The sequence below is a fragment of the Marmota monax genome, unplaced genomic scaffold, assembly GCF_021218885.2.
Source record: "Marmota monax isolate L192 unplaced genomic scaffold, Marmota_monax_Labrador192_F-V1.1 WCK01_AAM20220418_F8-fsc00253, whole genome shotgun sequence".
NCBI lineage: Eukaryota > Metazoa > Chordata > Mammalia > Rodentia > Sciuridae > Marmota > Marmota monax.
The window spans coordinates 1,690,482-1,702,521 of NW_026695237.1; the positions used below are offsets into that span (position 1 = coordinate 1,690,482).

General features: G+C 39.9%; 1 protein-coding gene across 1 annotated transcript; it reads right to left on the reverse strand.

Moving 5' to 3' along the window:
- Positions 1–2,046: 2,046 nt before the first annotated feature.
- On the reverse strand, positions 2,047–11,790 carry Tug1 (taurine up-regulated 1; the record flags this gene model as incomplete). Its single annotated transcript, XM_058577422.1, has 3 exons — positions 2,047–5,658; positions 7,386–8,136; positions 9,410–11,790. A coding segment is annotated over one exon (468 nt), but the record flags the coding sequence as incomplete, so codon positions are not given.
- Positions 11,791–12,040: the final 250 nt, after the last annotated feature.

Sequence of the window (12,040 nt, forward strand, 5' to 3'; positions counted from 1 at the left end):
GGAGGTTTGGAATTTGAGTCCTCCCAGATTCAGATCAACACTCTTTTCTGTCACAAGAAATCTTAATATCTTACAAACTCAACTAGCATTGTACTTTAGCAATTTGGGGAAATGAACTTTTAAGTGCTAGTTTGGACTTAAGCACGAAGGCATTTATTCATCCTGGACAGAGAAAGACCCTGGATTTTATTCTTTTCCTAAAAAGTTTCTGGGTTTGGGGTTATTCTAGTCTCTTCACTTTAATTATCCAACGAAATCTAAGTAACCATTCATGTCCTATGGTTTTGGCTTTCTTTATTCACTTAAAATTGTCCTATTGTCAACAGCTACCTGGGTTTCCAAATTCTGCCCGCATTAGGCGTATGAATCCAAATGACAAGAAGGAATTCTTTTACTAGCTGTTTTGCCACAGCGGACTTCCCTACTCAAGCCCCTGGGAACAGAGAAAGATTTATTGCTGCCTTTTAATTTAGTCTTAGTGCAATAATCAATTTGAGATCCTCCATATATTCAGGAGGGTCTGAAGCCTGCCATTTTACTCTATTAACAATTTTTGTAATTATTCATTTATTTGGTTATAAACAATCAAAAACATTTTGTCTGACAAAAAGAACTCATACAGAGCATAAATAATAGTCTACAATCAGGCAGATCTGGATAACTAAGACTTGAGAACAGGATTCAGGGCTCTTTGGGTATCTTACATCAGTGTATTCTCTGGGACACTACCATCAGAACTACTCAATTCCTATCATTTTTCATCTCTTCTTTTGAAGATCCAAAGTCTTGGTAGGAGTAGAAGTTTGGTCTGCTCAAATCTTAGAGGGTAATTTGCTATACTCATACTAAAATGGGAAGTAGCTTTTCAAAGGAAGAGTGGGGTTTTATCATTGAAATAAACAAAGTGATTTTGAGCAGGCCAAAGCAATGGTTGTCCATTACACCAATATTAATGTGTTGGAGAAAAGGAAAGAAATTACAATGAAGCAGTTACCAGGAAATTGGGAAGAAAATGGAAAATGTCACAGAACATTTTGAGACGCTGGTGGGAGTTGTTTGTACTGCTGCAAGTTCAGGTAAGATGAGTATGTAATGGATTTAGCAGTCAAAAGGTCATTACTGACCTTGAGTGCAGTGATATGAGTATCTCAGGTTTTAAAAAAAGGTGGCTTACTTCCCTCTCTCTGCCTAATATAGATACTGCAGTAGGGGGTCTTAATAAGGTTAACATCACTTGAGAACTGGAATAATCTTTGAAGAACACTATAAAGTTCTGATAGGAAATACACTCAAACATTGAGATCTACTAAAAAAAAGTGACAATTAAATATAACAAATTAAAAAGTAATAATTACCAAGCTCTAAGTTTCTCAATGAGAAGTATAGCAATACATAAAAATATGTATCTTAATGTTCACTTATATAAAGGTGGGCATTTTTAATCATTTGAAAAAAAACAGGCTCAGTGTTAAGTAACTTACCAAGGTCAAACAGTAAGCACTAAATTTTTAAAAATTCTTTATTTTTTAAATAAAGTTTAAAAAGTAATGTGGCAGTGTAAAATATTCAAATACAGAAATGTGTAAAGTTAACTCTCGTGTAATCTATACTGTTCAAAGAAAGCCATTAATAGACTTCTAGGCATTTACAAATATAAGCATATACAAATGAGTTCACACTATGTATTTTTCTATCAATAACTTGTTTCACTTAATATATCATGGCCATTTTTCTATGTCCATTCCCAACAAATGTGCCTTGATCATTTTAACAGTAGATTTTCTTATGTGGTTCAATTGTATTTTATGTAACCAATCCTTTACTGATGGACATTTAGGTGTTCTATTTTCTACCATGTAATTTTTATCCTTCTGTAGTAATTTAAATATTCTCTTAGTCCTTGTCTCATTTTCTTTACCTTTAGAAAATATCAGTGAGGCTATAAACCTTAGTTTAATAAAGCCTTGGACCTTTCAAGTTTCAATGTTTGTATAAGTACTGTATTAGTTTGGACTCATTTTCAAGTAATAGAAACCCAACTCAAAGTAACATAAGCAAAAAAGGGTATTTATTGGTTCACATAACTGCAAAGTCCAGGGGATATACTAGCTTCAGGCACAGTTGGATCCAGGGGCACAAATGCTGTCATCAGGACTCAAGTCTCTCCATCTCTGGCTGTTTTCCTTTGCACTGGCTTCATTCTCAGAGTGGCTCATGCAACGTCGTGATAGGCCTTATTGGTTTGAATTTTTCATTCTACAAAGCTAAAGCACCTCCATAAAGAAAACTTCTTCACAATTCAGTAAAACTCCTAGGGTTAACAATAGACCAACTTGAGCCAAACAACCATTCCTGAACCAATAGCTATGATCAAGGACATGGATTTTGTTGATTGATGAGGTCTGAATTACATGTATAACCCTGAAGCCCAAGGCTCACACTATCCAAATCACGTGGACTGCAAATAGGAAGATAGGGTTCCAATTGCTACAATGAGATGGAATGATGCTGGGCAATCAAAAACAAATGATGTTCTGGATATGACCAGATATTGAAAAAACTTGATCTCTGCTTATGAATTTGAATGCTGGCATTGTTTCTTCACTGGTAATAAAATTGTTTTAAAAATTACCATAGGGATGGTTTTCATGTCCTCAGGAAGTCTATAATACATTTGAATGGAATAGTAATTTATGTCCAATAGGGTACTTTGGATGATACCAGAGTTTCAATACAAGCAAACTCAGCTGAGTCTGAGAGTCCCATTATCTTCGTGACATGAAGTAGGACCACTAGGTTCCTATTGGCAAGTAGTTTTGCAAGGCTATATGAGTCAGTGATAAATTATTAAGTTCAGTGGAAAACTTTTCTTGTGTTCCTTTAAGTCTTTTGCCAAGTTGAACTGGTACATTCCTATGAGTACTGGTGAACCAGACTCATTTCTGTTGTTGCAGAAGAGAGAAATGGATTTGCTTTCCATCTGCTGTACTTTTCCCTTCCGGATCTGGCAGAAGAGGTCCCAGGTGCCCAAAATGGTCAAGTGTAGTTTACTCACTACTAGGAGTATGCAGCATGATCCTTTCCTGTTGTGAACATTAAGTCCTTTTGGGGTGAAGTATGGGCTGCTTCCATTCAGAAATCCTTGATGGAATTGGGCACAAGATATGCTGAAATTGGCTATTGTCTTCTCAGTCTGATTGCAGAAACATGTTAAAAAAGGCAGGTTAAGAGTTGAGACAGGTAAATTGACAAGCAGGGCAACTTTAACAGGGCCAGCCATACCAAAAGACAGGATATAATATGGCAGATTAATAAATGTTCTATAAATTAGTTTTTGCCCTGGGTACTTCAGAATTATTCCACAGGGTTTACTCTGAATACCATTTTCTGATCTTAAAGGGCTAGTCAGGTATAGCAGCTCTCATTTTCCTGTTCATTTGCCCAAGAACAGCCAGCTCAAAGGCCATATCCAATCCAGACCTGAGGGTCTGTTTATCAGTTTACACTATATCTGGGAGCAGCAGGGTCAGCAGAGCCAGGTTTGTCAAAGTTGGCCCTACTTTCTTTGGTAATCAAGTCTTCATCTTCTGTAACTGAGCTCATCTCTGAGAGTCATCTTACAAGCAAGTCAAGGCCTCAGACTGGTTGGATGGCACTCTTGAAAGATTTGGATAAGATTTGAGGTGTGGAGATAGTAGGCAAACTCCTGGGTTTAAGTTTTGGGCTTTTTGCCTTCTTAATTACCAATTCTTAAGCACAGGATACATTTGACTCTTGAGCAGATGATCACTCTCATATTAAACCCTTCATTTTGATTGAGTATGATAGGATCAGAGGGAATAACTGGAAGTGTAGATAAATGTCTTTTTCCGAAAGGTACAGGAAAAGCACATGGGGGAAAAAACCTGACAACTTGACAATCTGAAGACAGCAGAAAAAGTGAGCTTGAAGATATAAAAGCTGTATATATAAGCAGAATATTCATCCAGATTTAATGTGCTGAGGGTAAGCAGTCTACAGAAACAGGACTAAGTCTTGTTTGATGATTTGTAGAATGAATGACATAATCACGATTAATCTAGAGGCTAAGAAACAAGGACATAAAGAAAACATTTCCAGCGTTGAATCTGTACATTTGTTAAAGTGGCTGAGGATGGCCGGCCCTTATATTGTGCAGTAAAGGATGAGATTTTTCTCAGGACACAAATCGAAGTCTCTTCATTTGATATGATTTGGGAATTCAAGAATTGAATCCTTCTTACAGAAATAAATTGTCCTAATGACTAAAAGTATCTCACAGAAAGGAATAAAGCCAACCACTTTTAATTGGTATAAAACAGCAGTATTGAGACAGATGTGATTTAAGATATCCACGAGGACAAAAGTTTTAAGTATTAAAATCCTTTGTTGATGTATTTTTTTTTTTCTATATCAGTCTGACAAAAATGTAGCCCAGTGAGTTGGCTACCATGGTCTGATCAAAGGGCCTAAGTTTAACTATCGCTAGCACATATAGTTGATGGTACCAGGCACAAAAGATTCATATTACAAGAACATTTCTCACTGGCTATAAGAAAAATTTTCCAAATGGCTACATTTAAAATCACATGAGAGGGGATGTCCAAAGATTGTCTTGAAGATCAGCTGTTACATGTAGTTAGAGACTAGTATTCATATTAATTTTGTAGAACAAGCAGATATGCCAAGTGATGGAGAAAATTAAAATTAAAGAAACAAAAAACCCAACTTTTTTAAAGGCTCACTTGTCCTGGAAACAACGGTTAACTGAATATAAACCAAGGAGCAGTGTAAACTACCACTGGTTGAGTCATATAGTGATTTGTAGTTTGAAAAGATGAATGATAACCAGGTACTGAGCCCCTTTGGGAAATGCTGCCAGTATTTGGATTCTGCTTTCATAGTTAGTTATCCCTTGCATATGAAGTATAGTACCATGGTTAATGATGAGAGGTCAAATGCACAAGTTGGTTTAAGATGGTCTCAATGAGGAATCAGTTTCAGTATCAACCTGTAGGTTTTTCATGTATCCAAGGAAGGTCTAAGATATCATTCATGTACTTCAGTACCAGTAGTACATCTGGTGTTTATGAAGGTTGGTAAGTGGGATTTGTCAGTGTAGGGTGCATATTAGTTGCTCTCTGGGTCTATCCAATTCCAGGAGTGATTTTAAGTCCATCTGGGATGGAGGGCTATTAATGAAGGTTCATTTGACACTATTTTCAGCCCACATGACCATTCTGGGGGGCAAAGGCATTTCTTGCACTTTGTCATTTCTTGCACATTCCTAAGTCAGCAGTAAATATTCATAAGAATGTTCAGCATCAACTGAATATGGACCATATTGAGAGAAGGTACACAAAAGATTAGAATGCCACTCAGCTCAAACACGTCATCTGGGGCAGTTGTTTTCAAACTTTGCTCTGAAGAATTCCACATGTTGCAAGGAAGTCTCTTTTGATGTCACCATGGTGGTAAAGGATGATGGTTATGGCAGGTTGCAGACCCCCACTTCTGCTTCACTACTTCATTTAGAGCAGCTTCACTTTTACTCTGGGCTTCTATATTTTCATTCAAAGGACTTCATGGCCACAAGTCTTTGGAAAACCAATGATCTAAGAATAAGCTGTTCACAAAATGCTGAAATACAAAAAATAGGTCACAGAAACCAGAAACTAGGTAAGCAAAGTCTATGGTAAGACAAGATTTTTTCTATTCATTCTTTCCCTCATATGGACCCCTTACAGGTTGATGAAATTAAAGATCAAGTCTCCTACAAATTGATACCTAAAGCCAGGCTTATGACTACCAGAGAACAAGACTATTAATTCTTAGTTGCAATAGCAGTGGGGCTTTTGCATATACATGCAAAATGCATCCATCTGTTTGTAAATGTAACTTCAAGAAGCTGGTGGCTCGATGACTTTTCTTTAAGCACTGCTAACACCTCTATGAGCCACAACTCAAATTCTAAGAAAATATTTCCTCTTATCACTTCTCCTTTTCTTGTCTCTTCCTCCTGTCCGTTTCCCAACCTCCTCACTCACCTGAGATGCAACAAAGTTTATAGCACAATTTTAGGGAGAAGTATACTAAATGTCATGAAACTCAGTTTTGGGAGGCAGAATTAACTTTCTCCCATTCCCCAACCTTATAGTCCCACAAATATTCTAAAGGATTCCTTAACACAAAACAAAGGTAATGATCAACATATAGGATCCTCAGATAATAGACATACTAATTCAGTTAATGATATGAGAGCCAGGTACTCTGGTACACACCTATAATGCCAGTGACTTGGGAGGCTAAGGAAGGATAAGAGCAAGTTTGAGGTCAGCCTTGGCAACTTAGTGAGACTGTGTCAAAGTGAAAAAATAAAAAGGACTGGGTATTTATTTTGAGTGTTAAGAGGCTCAATGTTGGGAAAAATAAAAAGACAAAGTATGAGAATACGGTTTTCAAAAGATACTATGTTTATTATGGGTCTCTAGGTCAATTTGTTGGTAATCAGGAAGCCCTGGTTATACTGCTCTAAAGCAATTTTTCATTCCATTAAAAGGAATGCTGCCAAAAAACAAAACAAAACCCTGTTTGATTAAACTCAGGACATAAGGGGCAAAAGAGTTAAATGGACCTCTTTGCTGCCAAGTCTTTTGAGCTCCTTTAATATTTTACACTGCATTGTAGGAAGGGATACATCTTACAGAATTAGAAGTTCTACAAGATACTTATCTACCATATACAGAGGAAAAAAAATTGTTCATATTGTAAATATTAGTTTTGGGACAGAGGACTATAAATAAGTTCCCTGTGTCTATTAGTATTAAACAACAAAAAGACATGATATGAACAAGATTCCTAACCAATTAGGCCATTTTTTATGATCTTCTCGAGAAGATCATAAAAAATGGACTGAAGAGCTATAAGTTGCTTTCTGTTTCACATTGGGCAATCTTGTTACTGATGAAAACATGCTTTTTTTGACTGGACAATCTACCACCATAGACAGTTTGCTTCTCTACCCTAGGGATACTGCCATGTAATTCTGATCTAAGTGTACCAATCACATGATTATACATAAAATATCCTCAAGGGGTCACCAGATCAAGCTGAAAACTTTTAGAATTCCCTATCTCCAGCCATTATAACACTGTGGGTAAGTTAATGCCAAGGACAATACTGGACTGGGAGTCAGAAGGCTTGGCCTCTATTATTTTGTAGCTGAGTCACCTTGGTTAACTGCTTTACCTCTTAAATTCGGGTTCCCTCATTTAAAAAAGGGATACATTATTGTGTTATTTTGATTACTGAAATACATGTAAAAGTGCTTTGAAACTGTAAAGTGCTAGGTAAACATAGGGGATTACCATATAGGTGCTATCTTGATGTATCAAGAGGCCTTTTCTTGAGTCTGACTGTAGTCTTGTGAGATGCCATTAGGTAAAGGGATTCCTTAGTAGAATTTCTTATGTTTTGTGAAGAGTTCTGGTTCCTGAGTAATCCCAAAGAAGATGCTATGAGGAATTCATTGTGCCTTCTTTTGATCCCAATGGGTCAGAGTATCTACTTTCTCATTCAGTAGGCTACTACAGATTTGATGTAGAAAAAAACAGGGTTCAGTGACCTTGATGGGATTCCATCAAGACAGTTAGTTCATGAACTTCAATCATTTGAGATTGGGGGGGCATGGTCTAATGCTGTTCTCAAAGAGATGTTTCATTTCTTCTGACATAGTTGACAATTACAAATCCCCTGGTCCAACTTTATTGTGTCTTTCTGAAGGCTTTAACTGAAGAAATGAAATGTACACTCATGGAAAAAACTGGGCCTTTGTGATAAAATAGCTTCAGCCATTTGGCTTCAGGACTCTTGACTACACTATAAAGGGCTGTGTTGACTCTGGGTACAACAGGAAAGGAGTGGAGGTAAAGGCCACATCATGATGGATGAATGCCTCTTGGGTCACAGTGTCCACTGGAATGATGCCTTCTTCAGTAGTAAAGTGGCAGGAATCACCATGAGCAAAAATCCAGGTACCAGGTCTGTAGGCTGATGGTCTAGCAGAAGGAAGGTGGTCAGAAGGTCCAGGTGAACACTCAGCAATCAGGAGGCACAGGACTAGAAGGGGCAGGGATAAAACAAGTAAGATAACAAATGCATGGAACTATAAATACAGAATTCTAAGACTGGGGAGAGTCTGCTAGTAGCACAGCTGCCTGATAGATACTAATTCTTGACCAGCCTGGCTTAGAGGCTGACAGATGATAAACTGGTGTGAGCGAGGAGAGCAAATCCAAAAGGAAAACACAAAGGTCTGATTAGCAATTACTAATAAGAACTGAAAGACTTCTTTGGCAAAGACCTCCTGCCTTCTCAGAACGAACTGTCTCAGAGATGCAGCAAAAAGCAATTGCTCCAAGACCCATATTTTGGGGCAGTAATTTGATGGTATTCCAGCTGCTGAGCTCAGGTGCTAGAGAGAAGGAAGTGGCTATGCAGGTGGCACATAGTGAATTTAAAATTTATATACAAAAAAGAAACCATATTGCCTTTCTTCCTTCCTCCTTTTTAAATCATCTCCTAGCTGCCCTAACTTTAAACATTTTGAGTAGGAGGGAGTAAGACCTCAGTTCTTGCCCGCTTCTGTATAAAAAATTCCCTTCAACATATCAATTGCTCTTTATGCCCGAGGGCTTCCTATATCTTTTAAAATTTAGAATTAAACTGGTAAGACGGTGCATGTCTATAAGCTAAGCCCAGCAACTTAGGAGGCTAAGGCAGGAGAACCACAAATTTAAGGACAGCCTCAGAAACTTAAGGAGACCTACCTCAAAATAAAGACTGGGGATGTACCCCCCCCCTCCCCGCCCGGGTTCAATCCCCAGTACTCTCATCAAAAAAATTAGAATTAAAAAATAAAACATGAAATAAAGATAGAAATGGGCCTAGAATATTTAGTGACTTTTCTTCTAATCAAGAAAAATTTTAGTTATTAAACAGTGATTAAGCATACACTCAACTGATTCTGAGACAGCCTGTTCTCTAAAGTCTTCCTTTGTAATAAATGCTTCATCAGAGGTAGTGGTATGTAGGTGCATAAAACAAGGTCCTTTTCAAAGGATTTGCTATCTAGAAAGAGAACAAATGCATGCAAATAACTACAAGAATTTGCATACAAAGACAGATGAAAGATATAATAATATGTTATGTTTAAAGGTTAACAATCTGGTTAAAGTTAAGAGATTCATGGGGAGGAGAGTGAGCTGGATGCTGAGAAAATAGCAAAATTCTGACAGGTAAAGAAAGAGAAGGGCATTTCCAGTGTAGAGAAGAGAGTATGAACAAAAGTGCAGAGATGGTGAAATAGGGCATTTTGGAAAATGTCAAGTACCGTAATCCACTTTGGATGGAGTGTTATCAGTTTGCACAGAAGTTCTGAAGAGAAACTCAGGTCTTCTAATTCCCATAAACATTGCTGGTGGCAGTGCTTGCTCAGTTGCCTCTTTTCTCTCAGCAAGGTCAACAGTCCCCAAATTAAAAACAGAACAAAACAAACCAAACCAAAAAAACTACCTCCAGAATTCCTGCCACATCCTGACAAGCTCTTCTGGGTTGCAGGTCCAGTTCTTGAAAATCTGGAGTCCATGGCTGCAGCTACTAAAAGTTATCTGCTTCAATGATTGCAGGACACTGTAGCAAAACCTTTTCAACCTCCAATCCTGGACATCTCATGTTTTGTTACAGAATTTCAAGCTTTGAGTTCCAGTTGTTTTTCTCCCCCTTTCTCTGGAGGAAAGCTTCTTATCACCACAGTCTAAAGATTCTTTTGAGGTACATCCAGACTTAATTACAAAAGAGCTAAAGACCAACACAGTTTTCTTCAAAAAAAAAAGTCATTTTTTCTGGGAGTGAATCATTTGTCTCTGCCCTTTAGGTAAAGGAACAGTCAACTGATTTTTTTTTTTCCAGACATTTGAATGAAACAGCAGAACTGGCTAGCTAACATCTAATCAGACAAACTACACTTAAAAGTGTTCATGTTCACTTGCTTAGAGCTGTACCACTTGGTAAGCACCACTCCACAAAGTTAAAATGTTTGAAATCCAACTATTCAAACATTTTTAGTGTTTGCTGGATAACAGACTGGAATTTGATAAAAGCAGCTGACAATTAACAAAGAAACAAAAAATGGCATTTTGGCTGCCTCCTTATCACACTTATAACCAATAGAATACATGGCAGGCCAGGAAAGTTTCAAATCGCTACCAAATCTGATTTTTGAGGTTCAGCAGGAGTTTTAACAGAACTTTTAAGAGCATGTTAGCCTTCAAATAAAGAAAAAACCCAAAACATCTTCAGGAATTCCATGCCTGTTCCAGTGAGCCTGCTTGCTAAAAATCCATGTGCACCATTAATTAGCTGTACATGGCAGCACCATTTAAAAATAAGCCTATTCACTACCAAACACACAAACTAGGGACACAAAATAGGAGCAAGTGAAAACATAGCAAAATGGTCAATGAAAGAAACGTAGTCAGACATCAGTATAAACAGCAAAAAACAAAGAACTTCTGGGCCAAAGATTAAATATGCTTGATATTACAGAACACATCCACCCTTAATTGTAGCTGCTTTACATTGGGTGCCATTGTACCATATACATCAGCCATCATTCAGGCACCCCATGGTGAAAAGAAAGGATTCAGAACAGAAGCCAGCAGGGCTTATTGTTACCCCCAACATCCATTATGCATAGAAACAGCTCACATATCCCAGGGACTCAAACGGGGGGGGCTTCAAATTGGTAGTGAAGGAACCCAAATGACATCTAGGCCTCAGTTTCCTCCCCGTGGCATAAAGGAAGTGGCATACAGGAATCGATCTTAACTCTTCTGGGTCACAGGACCCTCTGAAAACTTGCCAGCTGTGGATTATCATTCCTTACAAATGCATGTTCCCACAAATTTTCTGCATACAGTATCTGGGAGTTTTAGGGATCTCCAACTCCAATCTAAGGTTCCCAGGTTCAAAATCCCACAGATGGGTAATTGTTGTTTTCTTACAACTCAAAAAACATTACAATATTCATCTTTTACGTATACCAACGCCTTATAGTTTACAAAGCGCTTTCAACCCCACACACAACGACAGGCAGAGGAGGAAACTGAGGCGCAGACAAATTACAGAGTGATTTGCCTAAGGTCACTCGGCCAGCTGGTGGATAGGCCCGGAAGCAAACCCAGCTCTTCTACTCCAGGGTTCGTATCCCCACCCCGGAGCTGCTGCCAGAGATCCCGCATCTCACTAAGGCGGCATGAGGAGGAAAAGGCAAAGTAGAAAGCCCACCACCAACCATCCTCCAGCTCCCTCCTGCGCCCCCAACTGGGTTCTTGCAGGCCCGGAAGGGTGGCGCCAGGCCTCCAGGCCGGCCCCGGCCACCCCCGCCTCCCCGGCCGCGCCAAATCCAGCCGCTGCCGCCGCCTCCCCGGGAGCGGGGCGGAGGAGTTGCCCGCCGCCACCGACCACCCGGACGACTCCTCGTCGAATCGCAAACGCATAGGCCGCCGCCCGAGTTCTGCGTACAAGAAGAAAGACGCGGCGCGAGCGCCAACGGCCACCGGGCGCGCGCCGCGGCGGCCGGGCCTGCGCCCCAAGAGCTGGATGCCAGAGCAGGAGAAAGAGCCGCCAACCGATCGCTCGATCGACAGCGCGCCCGCTCCTTCGCCCTACCAGACCGGGGAGGGGGGGAGGGCGCGCCAGGGCTTCTTCGAGTTAGGGGCCTGACTCCCCGGCGATGAGACAAGATGGCTCCTCCGGTCCGCTCTGCAGCTACCGTCCCGGCTGCGTCGCTCGGCCCGCCCCCGGTACTGTTTCTTTAAATGGCGGAGAGGGTCAAGAAAGCAGGAAGAGAGGAGCGCACTCTCACGTGACAGGGGCGGGACGGCCAACCAAGATCCGGTCACGTGGGGGCACGCTGCCCGCCAATCAGGAGGCGGGGTATCAGGGAGGGGGCGGGAGAACC